General features: G+C 65.1%; 1 protein-coding gene across 8 annotated transcripts; it reads left to right on the top strand.

The window, feature by feature from the left end:
- Positions 1–228: 228 nt before the first annotated feature.
- On the top strand, positions 229–22,305 carry KDM6B (lysine demethylase 6B). 8 transcript variants are annotated; one of them, XM_042965928.1, is made up of 24 exons: positions 229–371; positions 7,204–7,320; positions 12,226–12,345; positions 12,609–12,751; positions 12,842–12,983; positions 13,167–13,265; positions 13,368–13,587; positions 13,671–13,763; positions 13,850–14,011; positions 14,091–14,285; positions 14,373–14,723; positions 14,830–16,988; positions 17,104–17,230; positions 17,362–17,467; positions 18,491–18,696; positions 18,794–18,858; positions 18,946–19,017; positions 19,104–19,252; positions 19,388–19,502; positions 19,619–19,806; positions 19,963–20,104; positions 20,403–20,529; positions 20,616–20,786; positions 20,921–22,305. In XM_042965928.1, exons 5-24 carry the CDS (start codon positions 12,847–12,849, stop codon positions 20,942–20,944), a joined length of 4,908 nt encoding a protein of 1,635 aa, XP_042821862.1. In that variant the 5' UTR covers positions 229–371; positions 7,204–7,320; positions 12,226–12,345; positions 12,609–12,751; positions 12,842–12,846; the 3' UTR covers positions 20,945–22,305. The 8 variants fall into 8 exon arrangements, with proteins under 8 accessions (XP_042821862.1, XP_042821868.1, XP_042821864.1 ...); XM_042965930.1 differs by lacking the exon at positions 229–371 and adding an exon at positions 5,706–6,784; XM_042965934.1 differs by lacking the exon at positions 12,609–12,751.
- The last annotated feature ends 156 nt before the right edge of the window (positions 22,306–22,461 follow it).

A 22,461-nucleotide genomic window follows, 5' to 3' on the forward strand; every position in this document is an offset into this window, starting at 1 on the left:
GGCGGGGCTTATTTTGGGAAACGCGCGTGATCCGAATGGAATAGGGGTTCGTCCGGCTGGGATCGGGGCCGGACCCAGTAGGTTGCACCCAGCACCCGGCACCGGGTCTCCTGTTCGGCACGTGCGCTGAGGCGAGCGGCACAGGCGGAGGAGGGGCGGGGCCCGAGAGGGGGGGACTTCGGCGCGAGGGGAGGCGGGACCATGGGAAGGGGGCGGGGCTGGGGCGCAGGGGGGGCGGTGTTTGTGTTGGAAAATCCAACTGCGCCACGGGGCGGAGCGGCCCCCCCAGCCCCGGCCTGGGAGAGGGGGGGGCCGCTCGACCCCCTGGGAGACCTTGGGGAGCCTGAGCACCTGGGACACCCCAGAACCAGGTAACGGGGGGCCGCGGGGGCGTCTGGAAAGAGGGAAACCATCTCCGCGCAGGGGGGCGGGACGCCTGAGTCTCAGACTTGTAGAGCTGGGGGTGGACGTTTCGGTCCCTGCAAAGGCACTGGCAAGAAGATCGGGGCGCAGGACGCCAGGGTTCCCCAGAATGCAGGGCGGTGTGGGGGAAGAGCGGGCGGGCAGAAGCCTTGGGTTCGGATGTCAAGAGGGGCCTGAAAGGACTCGCAGTTCCCCTGGGGCCGGGATTTCCCCTCCGCAACACTAGGTCGGGGCGGGGCGCGACGGTGCCTAACAGAAGGGCAGGACTGAAGGTCAGAGTCTGCAGATAGGCCAGGGTGATGGCCCTCTGAGGTCGGGTGTGGTCGGGCAGGGGTGCGCCTCCGGTCCCGGGGCCACTTCGGGTCTCCCTCCAGTCCCTCCCACGGTGAGGTGTGTCGCCTCAGCTTTGACCCTCGCGCCAGGAGCGCCGGGAGCCAGCCTCCCCGCGGGAGTCTTCGTGTCCACGCACCCCGCCGCCCCTCCATCCGTGGTCCCGCTACCCCACTCTGATGCTCCTCGCCTTCGCCCGGCTCGGGCCCTGCTCCGTGCGGACCTTCCCAGCGCAGCCACGAGATGGCGAGGGCGAGACGCCGCAGCCCGAGCCGCGGGAGCGAGGTGGGGGGGTGGGGGGGGGGGATGTGGCCGGCGGAGGGGCTGAAGCCCCCCGCCCGGCCAGAGAGAAAGGTGGGCCGAGGTGGGCGTCTGACTTCCTGTCATCTCGGCCCCTCACAGGAAATTGTGGGCGGGAGGGCGAAGGGCAGAGGCTGGGGAGGGGGCTGGACTCCCGTCTCCGCCTCCCTGCGCTGGAGTAAATAGTGGGGAGGGGGCACGCGGCTTGGTTACCAAGCAACGCAGATTCGCTTCCTGTCTGCTGTGGCTTGTGGCTGTGACCTGGGGGCGGGGCGACTGCGGGGAAGGTCGGGGGCAGGACGCCTCGTTCTCGGGACGGTACGAGCCCGGGAAGGACGGAGGGGAGGCCGCGAGCTGCGCTGCCGCCGAAGGGGGCTCGGCGGTCGTCCGGAGGGAGGCGGGACCCGGGCGCCACAAGGAGCGCCGCTCCGCCGACCTCCCGGGGGTTGCTTGCCCCGTTGCCGGAGTAACCGGAGAGCCAGACTCGGGAGCCGGATTCCCGAACTCTCGTGTCGGGCCAATCGGCTCCCGCGGAGGCCCCTGACGTCAGGGCCCTGGCAGCCAATGTGGAGGAGGCTTTATAGAGCGACAGGAAAAGGGAGAGGGGAGGGGGAGAGGTGGAGGAAGGGAGGGGGAAGCTGCTCGGGACCCGCACGTGCACTCCCACACGCTCGCGCCCACCCCCCTCCCTCCTCCGCACGCGCCCTAGTAGCCCCCTGCGCCTGCGCGGCGAGTCGCAGCTTGCGGCACTACCGCCGCACCCCCGCCTCCCCGCATTTGAATGTGTGTTTGCAAACTAGTCCCGGGCTGCGCTCCTCAGCCCCTCGGGATCCAGGCGTCTGGATCCGCCTGTCCCCTCTCGCTGGGTCTCCAACCACCACTGCCCAGCCTTGCGTGGGAGGGGTCGGCTACCTGTTTCCCACCGACCCCCAGCTGGCGCCCCACTCTCCCAGGTGGGCTGGGCGGAGCTGCGGTTTCCGGCCCCTTCTGCTCCGCCGGCGCCTTCCCGGGCTCTGGCTTAGGTTGCCTCCCCAGGGGGAACGGAACGGGTATCTGCGCCCCTTTGCGAGGCTTCAGTCGCCTGGGCTCAGCTGCCGTTGGCGGCGCGGGAGGGCGCTGCGGGGAAGTCCCGGCCGGCCCAGGTGACTCCCGCCGGGCCACCACGCCCCTTTTTCGCGTGGATGCCTCCTCTTTGATGCCCCCCCAACCCTTCCCATCCCTAGCGTGTCTTCCCCACTCCTCCTCGTGCTCATGCACTTCCCCGGGCTCCTCTCGGGCTGTCTGTCCCGGGCTCCACTCGTCCTTCTCGGCTTCTCCCGGTTATATAACTCTTCCTCTCGCCGTGTCCTGGTTTCAACTCCACAGACTCCGCCCTGGAACGGCGCGGGGAGGGGCAGGAGAGTTGGGGACCCAGACAGGTTCCGGCTGGCGGCCGGCTGGGCCACGGGGGATCCCGCAGATGGGAGACGGAGCCCCGCGGGACCCGGTGCCCCCGCCCCCCACCTGCTGCCCCCCACCCGAGATCTCGCCCGGGAGAGAGAAGGCACAGTATCTGCGAGAGGCGTGTCGGGACTCCGTCAGAAATGTGGGTTGGGAGGTCAGGGCTGGAGGCGGGGAGGAGGAGCCGAGAAGCCCGAGTCCCTGGGGCTGGAGTGGTACTGGGAGTAAAAGAGATAAAGGCGAGCCGCCTGGGTTCCTTCTTCTTCTCCTTTTTGGGTTCCCAGAATTCCTAAGGCTATTTCCCAGGAAGCTTAGCCAAAGGCCCCTTTCCGCCCCTAGGGGTCAAAGGTCTGTGTTAGAGGTGGCCTGGGATGATGTCACCAGTGCACGTGCCCTGGGACGGTTGCCAGGCCGGAGGCCTCCTCCCCTTTCCATTCCGCCTCCCCCTCTCCCCCCCCCCCCCCCCCCACCTCTGCCCCGAGTCCGATTCCAACCCCGGGCCATCTTTTCCCCCTCTCCCTTCCCTTGGCCGTAGCAGCCTGCAGGTGGGAAACCCTGGCCTGGAGTTTTGTGAGGGGGAGGGGCACGGGTGTGGTGTGGCCCAAAGACTTTGCCCCTTTGCTGGGCTACGGGAACCCGGGGTCACTTTTCCCCAGGTGGGTATGAGAACTCTCCTTCCCAGCCCCCTCCGCCCCGTGAAGGAGCCTCCCAGCAGTCTTGCCGCTTTCCCACCTGCTGCATTGCTAAGTGTCCTATTGCCCCCCTCCCCATTTTGAGTTGAAGTGGGAGTGGTCGCAAGATAGCTACTCCCAGGAGAAGAGCTGTGTGTGGTTTGTGGCGTTCTGTAGACGGCAGCTCATCTCTGATCGTAATTAGTGACACCCCAACAGTGACGAAAAGGGTCAGGAAGCAGTGTTAGGCTGAAGAGTACCGGTCTTTATTCTGTGTAGGTGGGTGGGTCACTTTCCTGAGGGAGGGGGACTCGGTTGATAGTTATGACCGCCTTTCCCTATGGAGTTAAGTTCCCGGGTTTGGTTATGATCTTAGAAAAAATTGGTTTTTCTTTTAAAGTGTTTCGGAGCTTGGGCTGTCAGGTCAGACCCGGATTCTGTTCCCAGCTCTGCCACTTAGTGGCTATAGGGACTTGGAAAGGTCACCACCTCCCAGAGCCTCACATTCTTCATCTGGAAAATTTAAATATCAATACATACCTTCTTGGCTGTTGGGGAGGTGGGGGGGGGGGGATGAGATAATTTATGCAAAGCACTTGGCACGGTGGCGGGTGCAGAATAAATACTGAATGAAGGCTTGTTATAAAATGCTTATTATTGTGGTTAAATAGTGATAGTTATGATTTTTGTGACTGTAGTTGTTAGGCCTGGTTCCAGCCGGCCAGGACCTTAGGAGTTGGTTCTGGAGGAGTGGAGAGTCGGTCTTAATTTGGCGGGTGGGAGGGAGGGGGCTGGGGATTAGCTCCCGCTGCTTTGTGCACTTTATTTGATGAGGGCTTTAGTCAGATTTGTATTGCTTTCTTTAGGATTATTTTTCCCCCCCTCTTGGAGAAGAAACAGCTAAGACTATTCCTCTGGCCGTGAAAATAAATAATTGTATTGTGGTTCTTGATTTTTAAGCAAGACCCCAGTCCCCTCCCATGTTCTCTGGAGCCTTTCAATTTTGCAAAGGGACTCTACAGCGGGGACGGGGCTTGGCTGAGGGGTGTGTAAAAAGGTTGGGGTGGGTGGGTGGAGAGAGACTAGTGCTGGGGGCTGGGGGGGGGCGGGTAGTTAAAGGAAGAGACCGGAAGGGAGGAGGAGGGAGCCTGTTGGTGGGGAGGGAGGGAGGGGAGGAGGAGGAGGAGGAGGAGGAGGAGGAGGAGGAGGAGGAGGAGGAGGGAGGGGGTTGGGGAGAGCCTGCTACAGTTCTTTGTTTGACTCCGGGACTCAGGGACGGGGAGGAGGAGGGAGGGAGGCAGAGGCTGCGAGCGCCGGGGCAGGCCCAGGAGGCAGAGGAGGGACCGTCTCCCCCGCCCCCCCAGCCCCCACTCCCCCCCCTGCTGCTCCCCCCCTCCCTACCCGGACTCCGGGGGCACCGCCGGGGGACAGACACCCAGCAGGTAACCCCGGCCTGGCTCGCCCTCCCTCCTCGGATTTTCCTCCACACCCTCCCGGATGACCCCTTTCCCCGATTCTGTCTCCCCGTTTTCCTCCGGCCTTGCCTCTTTTCCCTGGCCCTCCCTGTTCCATCTCCCCCACTTGGGCTTGTCGCCCGCTGGCCGCGCCGCCGTCTCGTGCAGCCCGACTCCCTTCCCCTCGCCCGACAGCCTGTGCGCCCCAGGTCTGCCCGCGGCACCTTTCGGGGCTCTGTCTCGCCGCTTCTCCTGGCTTTGCTTTCCTTCCGACCTGTCCCCTGGGGCTCTGAGTAAGGAGGCAGCCCCTGTCTTTTCCTCGCTCCCCCAGCTCCCCGCCCCCCCCCCAACTCTGGCCCCCTTTCTCCTTCTAGCAGTCTCTAGGGGTGGGGAGAGAACCGGAATTTGGGGGGCCCTCCGGAGAGGCAAGGGGCTGTGTGTCGCTGGGGAAAGGGGCTGTGAGTGTGTGTGTGGGGTGGGGGTGGGGGCGGCTAGAGACCTGGCTGTCTCTCCGTTGTCCCTTTAAATGGCCCTCACATTTCTGGGGACTCATGGGGGGGAGGTGGCAAGCCGCCTGCCTGGGGGGCAGGGCCCTCGGTTTGTCCACACAATCAGGGGTGGTAATGATTTAAAGGGACAGCCTCGGTGTGGCCGCTGCCACCCTGCGCCGGCGGGAGGGGGAGCCGGCAGGCCGTGTCTGGGGAGGCTTGGCTGGTGAGCAGGGCATTTGAGGCTGAGGGGCCTGCCAGGTCTGGGACGGTGCTGCGGCTGGGACCTACACGGAGGGGTGACAGCTCGCCGGGGCAGGGTTGGGGGCACTCAGCCTGGGCCTTCTCCCAGGCCCCACCTTTGGGTTCTCGGACTCCTCGGCCAAGAGTACTTGAGGCCATACTACGGAGTCTGTTGGCCATCGGGTGGAGACCACCGGCCGGTGTGCAGGTCAGCTGCCCGGCTTGGGCACATTGGAGCTGGCCCTTCGGCTTCCCTTTTGTTGTTTGGCTCTGTGCACAAGAAAGCCCCAGCCCCTCCCCCAGCTCCCCCTTCCCGTCCACATGCCCCCCCCCCCCCCAACACACACACACCCACCCCAGCTGTTGGACAGATGAATTACAGCCTCCGGCTTGGGGCCAGGGCTGGTGAGGGATTAAAGCTCTGGGGCTGGCCCTTTAAATGGCTGTGGGCCCCTCCCCCACTCTGGTGTCCAGACACCCCATACACACCCTGGTGACCCCCTTGGCTGCCCCTCACTCCTTCTTTGGTCTGTCGTGAGGCCTGCCACTCCCCTCTCTCTAGGCTAGACCCTTCCCAGCACATCCCCTTCCCCTACAACACAGCTACATACACAAACACTACAGACTGCACTCGTGTGCCCGCGCGCGCACACACACACACACACACACACACACACACACAGAGGCAAGCACACGCACACCCTCTGGTCCCACGTTCTCAACATCCCTGTCCTGGAAGGTTCCAGCCTCAAGCTTCCTTTCTGTAGCACAAGAACTTTGCCTGCCCGGCCTCCCTGGCCTGCAGCTGGCCACTACCTGGCCTATGGGGGGCGGTGGGGGGGGCCCTGCCTGGGTCAGGAGTGGCTCCTCCCTGGGGGCAGTGTCATCACCAGCCCAGGCAGCTTGCAGCACATTGCGTCATGGAGGCTGGGGGCTGGAGGCCTGAGTCTCTGGGGCAGGGGGAAGGATGCGGGCCGGCCGGCCGGGGAATGGGGGGACTAGACTGGGAACCCCAATGTCTGGGACCTCAAGGGCAGACAGCTGTGACTAAGGAAGCAGAAACCATAGGTCTCTGAGGAGCGAGTCTGAGATAAGGGCCAGACTTAGGTCTGACCCTAGATGGACACCTGATTCTTGACCCTGGACTTAGAAGGCCTAGCTTTTTGTTTCGGAGGGGAGGGAAGGGACCGGGCCTCTGTCACCTTCTTGGGCCACAGAGAGGAAGGAGGTGATGGGGAAACAGGATATGGCCTTGAGGGGTGGGATGCAAGGGAGGCTTGCAGCAGAGGCCACTTTCAGACCCAGGCCCAGAGTCAGTCGTTGTGGAGGAAGGCTCCTCCCTGCTGGGCCCGTTCATCTAGTCTGGCCACCTGTGCTGCTCGCCAAGACCTGCCCGCACCCGCCTGGGGGAAGAGGAGGGGGCAGAGTCCAGAGGGTGGGGTTGACTGGTGTCTTGATAAGGTTAGGGGTAGGGAGGAGGCTGAGCTGAAGGCAGAAGATTGCAGGCCTGGGGCCAGGATTGAGGCCGAGACGTCAGGGGCTATCGGGGCTAGTCTGGGCCCAGGGACTGTCAGCAGGAAAGTTCGGTCCGAAGGGGACTCATGGGTTGGGTGTCCACTGTGGACGTTCCCAGATGCCGTAGCACGCTCCCCTTACCCTCTGGTCCAAGGCTGCTTCCTAAAGGGGAAGGCTGGAGGACCACCTTGGGGATGGCTTTTTCTGGTTGCCGTGGAAACGGGTTCTCTCATCCCATCTGACCACCAGCACCAGGCTTCTCCTCAATAAGAAGACAGGGAGCACAGGGAAATTCTCCAGCCTGGGAGACCCCACTTCTAACTGGCTTTTTTCTTTCAGGTTCCCCCAGGCACCATGCCAGCCCCGTAGTACCACCCACCCCACCCACCGTGGTCTGCTGCACCCCACCACTGGGGCACTGGTTCCAATGAGACAGGGCACATCAAATTCCATCTGGTAAGTTCTGCTCCTGAGCAACAACCCCCACTCCCACCCCCACCAGTCCAGCTCTGGACCACATGCTTGAAGAAGAGCGGTATGATCTGTGCCCACTCCTCAGAATGGTCCAGTCCAGCTCTGAGCATCCCCCCACCATGTGGTGCTGGAGTGGTTCAGCCTTCCTGGTTTATGGAGCGCCCCTCTGTTGCCCCTGAATGGTTCAGCCCTGTATTTCACCAGCCTCTCCACTACCACCAAAAAATCTCCCCCCAGTGCTACAACTCAGTTACTTCTGGAGTTGAATTAAACTAGAGTTTGCAAGGCTGGAAGGTAGAGGTGAGATAACCTGGGGGGACTTTTCTTGGGGTGAGGGTGCCCTATAAGAGTTGGTGAACAGTGTGGTTCATGCATGGTGATTGGAAATTGATTTGGAGATACCGGAGGCCATTGCCACAACAGCCTGCTGCTGTTGCCATGGCAATCATGGCGTCTCACCTTTCCTTCCAGCTCCCTTTCTGTTCCATTCTGTCCCCACTGTGCTACAGCATTTGCCTCCTCCCCGCCCCCCTCCCCCCCCCCCCCCCCCCCCCCCCCCGCAAGTCTTACTTCTCTTCTGCTGCCCTCTCTCTTTGGGCCAGTTCTCTGCCTGAGGCTCTGGAGGAGAGGAGAGGATACTTAAGCCAGGGACTTAAGTTCTCTGAGTGTGTGTCGCACTGAATTTTTGAGTGGGACTGTTTTCTTCTGTGTATCTGGATTTGGCAAGATGGTTTGCACATTGGGGTGCCTCAGTGGAATTGTGTTGAATGAATGTGTTAACTGACTGCCAAGAAAGCAATGGCTTCTGAGATCTGCTACAAATGTCCTACCCACACCTGCTGTAGAGGGCAGGAGACGTCTGCGATGCTAGAGATGCTGGGGGTAGGACGGGGTGGGGGCGCAGGCAGGCTGACCCAGGAGATGGCCTGTGACGAGAAAACCAAGGGAGGGAGAACAGGACAGAGGCAGATAGAAGAGTGGAAAGAATGAGGCCCTGGGAAGAAGCCCAGCTCTTCCACTCTCTTGCAGAGTGAACTTGACCAAGTTACCTAACCTCCCTGAGCCTCAATTTCCTCATCTGTAAAATGGGTTTAAAAAAAAAAAAAAAAGTACTTCCTAACTCAGCTTTGCGGTGGGGGGAGTTTTAAAAAGGTCCGTAAAGTGCTTAGGACGGTGCCTGGTGCCTACTAGTAAGTATTCACTAAATGCTAGCAATTATCATCATAATGGGAGCTGCAGGGAGCCTTGAGGATCAGCAAGGACGTTGAGGAATAGGACGGAACTTGATTGAAGGCAGACAGACGCCCAAATCTCTGACTCAAACAGAAGGATCACTGATCCGGCAACAAGACGTCAGGATTCGGGAGGGGGTGGGGGGTGAGGCGAGGAGTCTGCAGGGTCAGCCCGCTCCAGTGTTTCCCAGACTCTGTTCGGGAACATGAAGGCAAACACAGAAGGGCATGTGCAGAGACACACGTGATCACGCAAGTGATGCAGAGGCAGACCCAGACAAAAGACCGAGACAGGAGCCAGGCAGACACACAGACAGAGACAGCCCCTCAGAGTCATGTAGACAGGCATAATGACAGGAACGCGTCAGACGCAGGCACTGAAGGAGACGAGATGAGCAGATATGCAGGTGCACACAGAGACAGACACCGGGACGACCCACACACAGCCGACCTTGTCAGACACACTGGTGAACACAGCGGTCCAGTCAGAGGCAGACACAAGGCTCGCAGTGACACATAGCGGGCCGGGGCCGGCACTGTCACTCCTCGGTGGGGGGCGGGGAGGGGCCGGCAGCGGGGGAAGGCTGGGGAAGGGAATCCCGAGCGGGCGGCCTGCCCGGGTGGCTGAGTCACAGCGGCGCCCCAGCCGGCGGCCCTCCCCTCCGCCTCCCCCCTCCCCCAGGTAAGAAGCGAGCCTGTAACCCCTCGCTTCCACCGGGCGGAACGAGGCCTGGCGGGGAGCGGGACGCGGCGGGTGCCGGCCCCGGCCCCGCCTCGGCGCGTCCGCGGACTGCGTGCGGGGTGGGGGTGGGGGGGGGTGGGGGGAAGACCGTGTGTGCGGGGTCTTGTCTTTGGCCGGCGTGTGAGTCTGCGTGCGCACGTCTGGCCCCTTCCCCCGCGTCCCGCGCGGCCGCAGCGGTGCGCGCCGGGGGCTCCTCAGGCCTCGAGCCGGGAGAGGGTTAAGTGGGTGTGATTGATGGAGTGGGTCTCTCTCGGGGCTCCGGGGGAGGGGGTCGGTTAAAGTCCCCGAGTCCAGAGCCCGGATGGAAGGGGCGGAGCTGGGCTCAACCGGGAGTGCCCGGATGGAGAGGGCGTGGCCTCGGCGGGAGAAGAATTAACCCTTTCTGGGCGGCCGGCCCCGGGGACCGTGGGTCGGGCGGGAGAGGCTGGGAAGGAATGTCTGCCCCAGAAGTATACCGTCCTCCCCGCCCGGCTGAGGCCGCGTGCGTCTTCCTCTCACCTGCCTGCGGGGAGTCTGTGGGTGTCTGTCTTTGTGACTGCTGCCCGTGGCCGTCCCCTCCCCTTGGTTAGTACGGACACCGGGAGTCGGGGAGGGCTATTCCTGCCCCAAAGCGAGAGTGGAGGTGAGAGTGGACCGCGAGCCGGCGCCGGGGAACAGGTGTGAGCGCGGCGTCGAGGCTGGCGGGCGCGGGGAGGGGCCGTCGTGGGGAAGACGAGAGGGGAAATTCCGCGGGACCGGTGGTGAGCGGTGTGTGGGCTGAGTTGTGTCTGCCTCTGACTGTGTGTCTGTGTGTGTTCAGGGAGGCGAGGGCTGAGTCAGTGGGAATAGGGGAAGGTTTTGTGGGTGACTCACGCTCTCCCACCCCGAGCCTGAATCAGACCCCGAGGGAGGGCTTTGTACGTACGGGGGGCGGATGAGGAGTCAGGCGCCCGGGTCCCGGTGAATCCGAGGTGGTTGGCGAGAGTGAATGTGTATTTAGTGCACAGGAAGTTTTTGTTCTCCAGTGAGGGCTGCTGTACTCTGAGTACCGGCGTGGGGGGTTGTGGACGAAGGTGGAAAGGGGCTGGAGGGACGGGACTCAGTGCTTTAGGGAAAGCTGAGTCAGTTCCCCGTGGGAAAGGGGAAGTGGTGGAGGGGAAGTGTCATCATCGCAGAAGGGGAAGCTGCATTTCCTGGTAGCCGGCAGCGCCCTCGGCACCGCTTCGCAAACGGGGATCTGATCCTGCGGTGCCTGAACCCCCGCCCCCCCTCCCCCGTTAGCCCATGCGTGGTCCCGGACTTGGGTGGGGGAATGTGGCCCGGGCTACCCTTAGACCGCAGTCAAGCGCTCTGCTCGTCCCAGGGCTTTGGCAACTGACCGAAAGTCAGTGTGGTGAGCAGAGAGAGTTCGGGCAGAAACTCCGCTAGAGTCGCGGACGCCGGCCGCAGAGCCCAAGCGTTCGCAGGGCTCGGCGGGGAGTGGCGCGCCGCGACCTGTAGGGTCCGGAGCTTAGCACGTAAACAGACCACCTTGTCCTGCGGAGAGAGGACTGTTTTCACCAGAAACCCGCCTGCCCTTGCGGGCTGGGTGGAAATTTCCCCACCGCGCAGACTTCTCTCGGCGAAGGCGAACTTTCCAGCCGCCCCCAGCCCCTCGTCGCGCGCGCTCCCCCGGCTTCCTGCCCGGCGCTCGCTCCAGCTGGAGCGCTGGCCCCGCCCCCGCCGCTTTGTACTCTACGCTCGCCTCTCGCAGCTCTTTGTACTCTAGACTCTCAATGGACCGATCCCGGGAGCGGAGCCGGCTCCCTACCTGCGGGGACGCCGGGTAGGCGAGGAAGAGGCGCGGGGACGGGGATCCTGGGCTCGGGCGACAAGGAAGAACTGGGGCCGAAGGGGAGGTGCCCAGAAGGGGGGCGCTGCGCCCGTCGTGGGTCGAGGCGGCACCGACGGGAAAGGGCGGGGGGGGGGGCGCCGCGAAGGAGGAAGTGAAACGGGTTCTGGGTTCTTTAAGGGAGTGGGCGGTGAGAGTGGGACAAGGGTGATGTCACCGCCTGTTGGGCCCCGCCCTCCTCCCTCCCGAAGGACCCCCCCCCCCTTACACTTACACACGCCGCTTCCGCTGCGCAAGTAGCCACGTCACGGGCAACCCCCGAAATCCCCCCTCCCTTGGGGGGCGGGGGCCACGTGGGCCGTGGGGAACCGCGTGGCCCCGACGGGGAAGGGCATAGAGGATACGGGAGCCACGCGAGAGGGGCCACTCGGGACCGCTGTGCGCGTCTTCTCAGAAGTTGGGGGATTAAAGGGAGATTTTGGTTTTGGGGGTCGGTTGGAACTGAAGACCTAGAGAGCCAGGGGAAGTGGAGGAGCTCCGGGAACTAGGTAGGCTGGGGGCCGCGACCGTAGTTTGGGATCGGGTCAGGCGTGGGGGGGGGGGGTGGTGGTGGTGGTGGAGCGCTCGGGTCTCGGCGCGGGCGGGTTTGGGTACCGAAGTCGCCGTGACCGGCCAGCTCTCAGCAGTCACAGGGGGCACCCGGGGTGGGAGGTGAGGCACGGGGCGAGGTGAAGTGAGGAAAGGCAGCGACGCCTTTGTCTGCGTTGTGCCTCCGTTTGCCGTCGGCCGGTCTTAGGGCGCCGGGGCCGGGGGCGTTTCGGGCGGTCCTGCCGGGAATACCGGCGACTCTATGGGTGCGTGGGACTCGCGGGTGGCGCCGTCCCCCAGGCCGGCCCGAGCGTGCGACGTGCCGCCTTCACCCGCGGGGGTCCCGGGCCCTGCCTGCGCCGCCGGCCCGGGTGTCAGGTCCGGGATGGAGACCCTAGGTGGGAGCCGCGGGGTCACCCCGCGGTCACCCCGGGCCGAGCCCGTCTGACCGGCTCCGCCGCCCCTCCTCCCCCGGCCGCGGCCGGGCTAACCTCGCTCCCATTGGTCCCGGCCAGGCTGTTACTGAGGCGGAGACACGGGTGATGATTGGCTTGCTGGCGAGGGAGGAAGTCCTGTGATTGGCCGGATCTCAGGAGCTCGCCGACGCCGTGCGAGGACGCTCCCACGGAGGCCGGGTAAGCCGCCGCGGCGCTGCCCGTCCGCCCCAGTGGCTCCCGGCAGCAGCGAGCCGCCGCTGACCGGCCGTCCCGCTCCCTGCCGCTCGTCCCGGCGCCTCGCCGCTCCCCCGGGCCTCCGGGGGCTCCTTGGGCGGCGTGGGCCTCCCCTCGGGGAAAGCCGAGGCCCGACTCCCGGTGCAGATGACTGCCCGGCCGGGCCCCTGGGCCTCAGCTGTGCGCTGGCCGGCTCACGGCACTCCTCCTCCTCCTCCCCTCCGCAGAATTGGCTGTGAAGGGCCCTGGGTGGCCGTCTGGGGGCAGTGGGCACTCCTGTCAGAGCGGCTGGAGCGGGACCGTCGCCCCAGAGAGCTGGGGCAGGGGGCCGTGCCCGATCTCCAGGGCTCCTGGGGCCACTGCTGACCTGGTAAGGGAAAGACCAGGGCTGGGTCGGCCGTGTGTGTGCTGCTGGCTCAGGCTGTGCCCCCATGAAGGTCTTGATCTCTCTTTGACTCAGGCTGGATGCATCGGGCAGTGGACCCTCCAGGGGCCCGCGCTGCACGGGAAGCCTTTGCCCTCGGGGGCTTGAGCTGTGCTGGGGCCTGGAGCTCCTGCCCGCCCCATCCCCCTCCTCGAAGCGCATGGCTGCCTGGAGGCAGGTGAGAACACGGGGCACCCCTCTCCCCATCTCCTCTCTCTGGTCACTCTCTGGGTTTCTGCTGATCTGTGGACCCCAGTGGGGTCCTCAGCTGCTTTCCCTTAGTCTCTCAGTCCCCTCATTTCTAAGTAGGGGCGGGACCACTTCACCTTGCTGCACGTTCACAGACCCCTTCCGTCTCTAGGTGCTCTGCCAGCATCGGGCAGCCCCCACTCTCTGCTCCCCCACCCCCTTCACATGGCAGTAGCTCTGGACACCCCAACAAACCGTATTATGCTCCAGGGTAAGTACGGAATCAAAGGTGCTGTAGATGGGACGTAAGCCTGGGGCCTCAGAAGAGGCCCCCCGGGCCTGACCAGCCCCCACAACCCCTTCTGCCCGGTAGGACCCCCGCCCCGAGACCCCTCCACGGGAAGCTGGAATCCCTGCACGGCTGTGTGCAGGCACTGCTCCGAGAGCCGGCCCAGCCGGGGCTGTGGGAGCAGCTGGGGCAGCTATACGAGTCCGAGCACGACAGCGAGGAGGCCGTTCGCTGCTATCACAGCGCCCTTCGATACGGAGGAAGCTTGGCTGAGTTGGGGCCCCGCATCGGCCGACTGCAGCAGGTGGGATGAGGCAGGGCCCCGGGGGGCTGGGCTTGTGCCTTCTGGCTAGGCGCCCTCGTCCTAACGTGTGCTTCTGTCCCCAGGCCCAGTTCTGGAACTTTCACGCCGGCTCCTGCCAGCACCGAGCCAAGGTCCTGCCCCCCCTGGAGCAAGTGTGGAACTTGCTGCACCTTGAGGTGAGATGGGGGCCGGTGGGCTGGGGAGGAGGCCCCTGGCTGGATCTGCACGTGGGTCATTCTCTCTCCTTCCTTTTTGTCTTCAGCACAAGCGGAACTATGGGGCCAAGCGGGGCGGTCCCCCCGTGAAGCGAGCCGCTGAGCCCCCAGTGGTGCAGCCCGTGCCTCCTGCGGCGCTCTCAGGCCCCTCCGGGGACGAGGGCCTCAGCCCCGGGGGCAAGCGCAGGAGAGGCTGCGGCTCTGAGCAGGTATGGTCGCATGTAGGCCACGGGCCGCCGTGGGCAGGACTGGGCCGGGGTGCCGTTCTCACGCTCTCTCTTCTTCCAGACTGGCCTTCCCCCGGGGCTGCCGCTGCCCCCGCCGCCACTGCCCCCGCCGCCCCCGCCGCCGCCGCCCCCCCCACCCCTGCCTGGCCTCGCCACTAGCCCTCCATTTCAGCTGAGCAAGCCAGGGCTGTGGAGCGCCCTGCATGGAGATGTCTGGGGCCCCGAGCGCAAGGGTTCGGCACCCCCGGAGCGCCAGGTGAGCCCCAATCGATTGCCCCTCGTCTCTTAACCGCAAGTCCCCCGTCCCCCACGTGTCACTCGTGGCCCTTTGCCTCTCCCGCAGGAGCAGCGGCACTCGCTGCCTCACCCGTATCCGTACCCGGCTCCGGCCTACGCCGCGCACCCCCCTGGCCACCGGCTGGTCCCGGCCGCACCCCCAGGCCCAGGCCCCCGCCCCCCAGGAGCAGAGAGCCATGGCTGCCCGCCTGCCACCCGTCCCCCCGGAAGTGACCTTAGAGAGAGCAGAGTTCAGAGGTCGCGGATGGACTCCAGCGTTTCACCAGCAGCAACCACCGCCTGCGTGCCTTACGCCCCTTCCCGGCCCCCTGGCCTCCCCGGCCCCACCAGCAGCAGCAGTAGCAGCAGCAGCAGCAACAACACCGGTCTCCGGGCCGCGGAGCCGAGCCCAGGCATTGTGAGTTCCGGACTGCGGGTGGACTGCGGGTGGAGCGGGCGGTGCCACCCCCACCCCCCCCCCCCCCACCCCCGGCAGCCGCCGACCGCCTGTCCCCTGCTTGCAGCCCGGCGCTGATCATTACCAAACTCCCGCGCTGGACGTCTCCTCTCCCCAAGGCCGCCTGGGGCCCTCGGCGCACAGCAGTCGGAAACCGTTCCTGGCGGCTCCCGCTGCCACGCCTCACCTGTCCCTGCCGCCCGGCCCCCCCTCGCCGCCCCCGCCGCCCTGTCCCCGCCTCTTACGCCCTCCGCCCCCCCCTGCCTGGCTGAAGGGCCCGGCCTGCCGGGCAGCCCGCGAGGATGGGGAGATCTTCGAGGAGCTCTTCTTTGGGTCTGAGGGACGCCCCCGCCCTCCCCCACCACCCCTCCCCCACCGCGAGGGCTTCTTGGGGCCTCCGGCTCCCCGCTTTTCTGTGGGCACTCAGGATTCGCACACCCCTCCGACTCCCCCAGCCACCAGCAGCAGCAACCATGGCAGCCACGGCAGCAGCCCCACGGGGCCCGTGTCCTTCCCCCCGCCTCCCTACCTGGCCAGAAGTTTGGACCCCCTTCCCCGGCCCCCCAGCCCCGATCTGAGCCCCCAGGACCCACCCCTTGCGCCCTTGACTCTCGCCCTGCCTCCAGCTCCTCCCTCCTCCTGCCACCAAAATACCTCAGGAAGCTTCAGGCGCCCGGAGAGCCCTCGGCCCAGGGTCTCCTTCCCAAAGACCCCCGAGGTGGGGCCGGGCCCCCCCCCAGGCCCCTTGAATAAAGCCCCCCAGCCTGTGCCGCCCAGGGTTGGGGAGCTGCCTGCCCGAGGCCCGCGGCTCTTCGATTTTCCCCCTACCCCGCTGGAGGACCAGTTTGAGGAGCCGGCTGAGTTCAAGATCCTCCCCGATGGGCTGGCCAACATCATGAAGATGCTGGACGAATCCATTCGCAAGGAGGAGGAACAGCAACAGGAGGCGGGCGCAGCCCCCCCGCCCCCGCTGAAGGAGCCCTTTTCGTCTCTGCAGCCTCCGTTCCCTAGTGACACAACCCCGGCCGCCACTGCCACCGCCGCCCAGGAAGAGGAGAAGAAGCCACCACCAGCCCTGCCGCCACCGCCGCCTCTAGCCAAGTTTCCTCCGCCGCCCCCGCTCCCCCCACCGGCCGGCCCGGCCAGCCTGCTCAAGTCCTTGGCCTCCGTGCTGGAGGGACAGAAGTACTGTTACCGGGGGACTGGAGCCGCCCTCGCCACCCGGCCCGGGCCCTTGCCCGCCACTCAGTATTCGCCAGGCCCCCCATCAGGTGCTACCGCCCCGCCGCCCGCCTCGGCGGCCCCTAGCGCCCAGGGCTCCCCGCAGCCCTCCGCTCCCTCGGCATCTCACTTCTCTACCTCAGGCGGGCCCTGGGCCCGGGAGCGCGGGGCGGGCGAAGAGCCGGCCCCGGGCCCCATGACCCCTGCCCCGCCGCCCCCACCCCTGCCTCTGCCCCCTGCTCGGTCTGAGTCTGAGGTGCTAGAAGAGATCAGTCGGGCTTGTGAGACCCTTGTGGAGCGGGTGGGCCGGAGCGCCACGGACCCGGCAGGCCCGGTGGACACGGCGGGCCCGGTGGACACGGCGGGCCCGGTGGACAGCGGGACCGAGCGGCTGCTGCCTCCCGCCCAGGCCCGCGAGGAGAGTGGCGGGGTGGCGGCGGCGGCGGCGGCAGGACCAGGCGGCAGCAGCAAGCGGCGGCAGAAAGAGCACCAGAAGGAGCACCAGAAGGAACACCGGCGGCACAGGCGGGCCTGTAAGGACAGCGTGGGTCGGCGGCCCCGAGAGGGCAGGGCAAAGACCAAGGCCAAGGCCCCCAAAGAAAAGAGCCGCCGGGTGCTGGGCAACCTGGACCTGCAGAGCGAGGAGATCCAGGGTCGCGAGAAGGCCCGGCCCGATCTCGGCGGGGCCTCCAAGGCCAAGCCACCCACGGCTCCCGCCCCTCCGCCGGCCCCCGCGCCCCCTGCCCAGCCCACAGCGCCCTCGGCTCCCGTTCCCGGGAAGAAGGCTCGCGAGGAAGCACCAGGGCCACCAGGTGTCAGCCGGGCTGACATGTTAAAGCTGCGCTCACTCAGCGAAGGGCCCCCCAAGGAGCTGAAGATCCGCCTCATCAAGGTGGAGAGTGGGGACAAGGAGACCTTCATCGCCTCCGAGGTGGAGGAGCGGAGGCTACGCATGGCGGACCTCACCATCAGCCACTGCGCTGCTGACGTCGTGCGTGCCAGCAAGTAAGTGCCGGGAGGTGGCCCCCCCCCCCCCCCCGGCCGCTGGCCCGGCCCAGTGGGGGGCTCCCTTCCCCATCACCCTGATATTCCTGCCCTCATGTCCCTATCTTCCCCACAGGAATGCCAAGGTGAAAGGGAAGTTTCGAGAGTCCTACCTTTCCCCTGCCCAGTCTGTGAAACCGAAGATCAACACTGAGGAGAAGCTGCCCCGGGAAAAACTCAACCCGCCCACACCCAGCATCTATGTACGTATGACCCCCCCCCCCCCCGCCATGGGTTCTGAGACCGCGTCTGGGCCGTCGGGGGCAGTGGGGGACGGGGCTCAGAGCCCGGGGCAGGGCTCTCACCCTGGTCCTGTCTCCTTGTCATCTCTCAGCTGGAGAGCAAACGGGACGCCTTCTCACCTGTGCTGCTGCAGTTCTGCACAGACCCTCGGAATCCCATCACCGTGATCCGGGGCCTGGCGGGCTCCCTGCGGCTCAGTGAGTATGGAGGGGCAGGAGGGTGAGGGGAGGCCCCGGAGGGCCCCCATGCTTGCAGGCCCCGGACTGCAGCTCTCACGCGCTATCCTCAGTCCTCCGCAGGCCCTACTTGAGGCCTTGGGCTTTCTTCCCATCACTGTGTCCCCAGCACTGGATAGAGGGGCAGGGGATGGAACCCAGGACCTGGTTAGGGTCACTTTTGGCTTTCTTGATCGATGAGGATGAGAATACAGAGCATACAAAACCCCTGCCGGCCCATGGTTTGGGGATTTTTTTTTAAAAAGTTTATTTATTTTGAGAGAGAGAGAGCGGGAAGGGGCAGAGAGAGGAGGGAGAAGAGAGTGAGAGGGGGGAAAGGCAGAGAGGGAGAGAGAGAATCCCATGCAGGCTCCACAGTCAGCACAGAGCCTAATGAGGGGCTCGATCCTACGACTGTGAGATCATGACTCAAGCTGAAATCACGAGTCCCAAAGTTGGTTACTTAGCCCATCGAGCCACCCAGGTGTCCAGGGCTCTCTTTTTCAGCGCTTTATCGTGCAAAAAATTTTTTATCGGGCAAAATTCCAAACAAAGGTACCTACGTACAAACGGAAACCACACAGAAACATAAAACGCAATCGTCTCTCCTCTATGTCCGTAGTGTTCTCTATACCCGTATATCCTTCCTTCCCACCACTGTTAGCGTGAGGCGCGTTCTAGGCTTGTACTTAAGTAAATCTCTGGTTGGATCCAACGGTAACTTAAGGAAACTGCCATTCATTGAGCACCTATTAAGTGCCAGGTGCAGTGCACCTGTGGCCTCACGCACACCTGAGGACTCTCCTGGAGGTGCCCCGGCTCAGAGCAGCAGCAGGAGAAAAGAGGGTCGCCCTGGGAGGGCCAACCTTCCCAGCTGCCTGTGGGGCTGGGCTGGGCTGGGCTGAGCTTCGTGAAGCTGGCGGGGGAGAGGCTTGGGGAGGAAGAAGGCCCTCGCTCCCTGCCCTCCGCCCTTGCCCCGACGCCCTGCTCGGTCCTGCCTTGCAGACTTGGGCCTCTTCTCCACCAAGACGCTGGTGGAGGCGAGCGGCGAGCACACGGTGGAGGTGCGCACCCAGGTACAGCAGCCTTCGGACGAGAACTGGGACCTGACGGGCACGCGGCAGATCTGGCCTTGTGAGAGCTCCCGCTCGCACACCACCATCGCCAAGTACGCGCAGTACCAGGCCTCGTCCTTCCAGGAGTCCCTGCAGGTGCGAGGGGCTGCCCGGGGCCGGGGGTGGGGATGGGGGGTTGGGTTCCCCGGGGGCGGCACTGACCCCAGCCCGCCTCCCCGCTGTGGCCCAGCAGGAGGAGAAGGAAAGCGAGGATGAGGAGTCAGAGGAGCCCGACAGCACCACGGGGACCCCTCCTAGGTAGGTCCCGGTCGCCCGCCGCCTTCGTGTCCTTCCCCTTCCCTTGGCCGGCGGGTCTCCGTCAACCCGTGCTCTTTGCCCCGGCAGCAGCGCGCCAGACCCGAAGAACCATCACATCATTAAGTTCGGCACCAACATCGACCTGTCCGATGCCAAGCGGTTAGTGCGGCTGGGGGCAGGGGCGCTGCCGGACCGGCAGGGGTCGGGGGCGGCCTCTCACTTCTGTGGCACCTTCGCCACCGCAGGTGGAAACCCCAGCTACAGGAGCTGCTGAAGCTGCCCGCCTTCATGCGGGTCACCTCCACGGGCAACATGCTGAGCCACGTGGGCCACACCATCCTGGGCATGAACACCGTGCAGCTGTACATGAAGGTTCCCGGCAGCCGAACGCCAGGTGCGCTCCTCACCCGGGCGCGCGCGAGGGGGCGGGGCTGCCGCTCCGCCAGCCAACGGGGGCCCGGGGGCGGACCGGGCGCGGAGCGCAGGCCGGGCTGCCGCCTGCCATGCCGTTCTCTGTCGCCCCCTGCAGGCCACCAGGAGAACAACAACTTCTGCTCCGTCAACATCAACATCGGCCCTGGCGACTGCGAGTGGTTTGCGGTGCACGAGCACTACTGGGAGACTATCAGCGCCTTCTGCGACCGGTGCGCGCCACCCTGGCCCCGCCAGATACACCTCCTCCCACCCCCCACCCCCCCCCACCCCCCCCTGTCCCGCCCCGTCCCTGTGGCTTCCGTCTGACCCTGTGGCCACCGCGCAGGCACGGCGTGGACTACCTGACCGGTTCCTGGTGGCCAATCCTGGATGACCTCTATGCTTCCAATATCCCCGTGTACCGCTTCGTGCAGCGCCCCGGAGACCTGGTGTGGATTAACGCGGGCACCGTGCACTGGGTGCAGGCCACCGGCTGGTGCAACAACATTGCCTGGAACGTGGGGCCCCTCACCGGTGAGAGGGCGGGGCCCGTGGGGGGTGAGCCCCGTGGAGGGTGAGCCCTGTGGGTGGCCGAGCTGGACGGCAGCCAGCTGCCAGGGAAGGGAGGGCCTGGGGGCCGGCGTGGCCGCGGCTGCTTGAGATGCCTCCGTTTCCCCTCTGGCCCCGCAGCCTATCAGTACCAGCTGGCCCTGGAACGATACGAGTGGAACGAGGTGAAGAACGTCAAGTCCATCGTGCCCATGATTCACGTGTCCTGGAACGTGGCTCGCACGGTCAAAATCAGCGACCCGGACCTGTTCAAGATGATCAAGTGAGCGCCCCACTCGGGAAGGAGCCCATCTCCACCCAACTTGGCCCCGCTCTTGTCCTTTCTGTCGGATTCCACCCCGTCTTCCTTCTTCTCTGCCCCAGACCACGTGCCCTGCACTGTACCCGCTCCCGCTCCGCTGAGCTTTATTTTCCTGCGGCCCAAATAGACAAGAGCCACATGTCCACTGTGAGCCATGCCCAGGTCAGGGGCCGTGACCCCAGCCTGGAGCCGGGAGGCCCCGCCCCGCCCCGTCGGCCTCACGGCCCCCCTCGCCTCCCCTCCCTCTGCTCGCGCGCAGGTTCTGCCTCCTGCAGTCCATGAAGCACTGCCAGGTGCAGCGCGAGAGCCTGGTGCGGGCCGGGAAGAAGATCGCCTACCAGGGCCGGGTCAAGGACGAGCCCGCCTACTACTGCAACGAGTGCGACGTGAGTGGGCCCGCCGCGCCCTGGAGGGAGGCGCCCCGCCGCCCCCGCTCCCCGTGACCGCCCCCCTCCCCTGCGCCCCGTCCCAGGTGGAGGTGTTCAACATCCTGTTCGTGACCAGCGAGAACGGCAGCCGCAACACGTACCTGGTGCACTGCGAGGCGTGCGCGCGGCGGCGCAGCGCGGGCCTGCAGGGCGTGGTGGTGCTGGAGCAATACCGCACCGAGGAGCTGGCGCAGGCCTACGACGCCTTCACGCTGGTGAGGGCCCGGCGGGCGCGCCCCGGGGCCGGGGGCGGGGGGTGGGGGGGTGGGGGGGCAGGGGGCGGGGCGCGGGCGGAGCGCGGCGCCCGCCCCCGCGCCTGAGCCCGCCGCCGCCGGTTTTCTCCCCGCAGGCCCCCGCCGGCGCGTCGCGATGAGGCCGGACGCCCCGCCCGCCCGCCTGCAGGGCGCCGCGGGGCCACCAGCACACGCCTGGGCTGGACCTAGGTCCCGCCTCTGGCCGGGAAGGGGGTGTCGGGCCCGGCCCTTCCGCCCCATTGGCAGCTCCCCCTCACTTAATTTATTAAGAAAAAAAGTTTTTTTTTTAACAAATAAGAGGAAAAAAGGAAAAAAAATGGGAGACGGGGGAGGGGGCTGGCAGCCCCTCGCCCGCCAGCGCCTCCCCTCACCGACTTTGGCCTTTCTAGCAACAGACACAAGGACCAGGCTCCGGCGGCGGCGGGGGTCACATACGGGTTCCCTCACGCCTGCCGCCCGCCCGCCCGCCCCGCCCGGCGCAGACGCTCGCGGCTCGTGTTTGTACATAGACGTTACTTACGGCAGCCGAGGTTTTTAATGAGATTCTTTCTATGGGCTTTACCCCTCCCCCAGAACCTCCTTTTTTACTTCCAATGCTAGCTGTGACCCCCCTGTACATGTCTCTGTTTATTCACTTGGTTATGATTTTTGTATTTTCTGGGTTTTTTTTCTTTTTTTGTTTGTTCGTTCTTGGTTGTTTTTGGTTTTTCTTTTTTTGTTCGTTTTGTTTTTTAATTTATAACAGTCCCACTCACCTCTATTTATTCATTTTTGGGAAAACCCGACCTCCCGCACCCCCCAAGCCATCCCGCCTGCCCCTCCAGGGACTGCCCGCCGCCGGGCTCTCCCCGCGCCCCAGTGTGTGTCCGGGCCCGGCCCGTCCGTCTCCGCCCGTCCGCCCGCGGCTCCAGCCGGGTTCTCATGGTGCTCAAACCCGCTCCCCTCCCCGACGTCCTGCACTTTCTCGGACCAGGCCCCCACTCCCGACCCGACCCCGACCCCGCCTGAGGGTGAGCGACTCCTGTACTGTAGGGGAAGAAGTGGGAACTGAAATGGTATTTTGTAAAAAAATAATAATAATAAATAAAAAAATTTAAAGTTTTAAAGAAAGAACTATGAGGAAAAGGAACCCCGTCCTTCCCAGCCCCGGCCAACTTTAAAAACGTGGACCTTCCCCTCACACCCCTCCCCCCCCCCCCCCCCCCCACTTTTCTTTTTAAGCGTGAACCAGCCCAGGGCCAGGGCCTCACTGGGGCAGGGACACCCCGGGATGAGTTTCTCTGGGGCTTTATTTTCCTTCCGTCGGTGGTTTTTTTCTCCCACGCTGGGGCTGCGGAGGGGTGGGGGGTTTACAGTCCCGCCCCCTCGCACTGCACTGTCTCTCTGCCCCAGGGGCAGAGGGGTCTTCCCAACCCTCCCCCTATTTTCGGTGATTTTTGTGTGAGAATATTAATATTAAAAATAAAATCCGAGAAAAACATCCGGTTTGGATACGGTGCTGGGGCTAGCGGGGCGCGCACTTGGGGGGAGGGCTGCCCGGCGGGGCCTCCCGCGCAGACCCCGGCGGGGCGAGCCCCTCCCCGAGGCGCCTGTGGAATGTCCAGCGCGCCGGTCCGCTCCTCGGTGTGGGGGGGGG

The sequence above is a fragment of the Panthera tigris genome, chromosome E1 (genome assembly GCF_018350195.1).
Source record: "Panthera tigris isolate Pti1 chromosome E1, P.tigris_Pti1_mat1.1, whole genome shotgun sequence".
Classification (NCBI taxonomy): domain Eukaryota; kingdom Metazoa; phylum Chordata; class Mammalia; order Carnivora; family Felidae; genus Panthera; species Panthera tigris.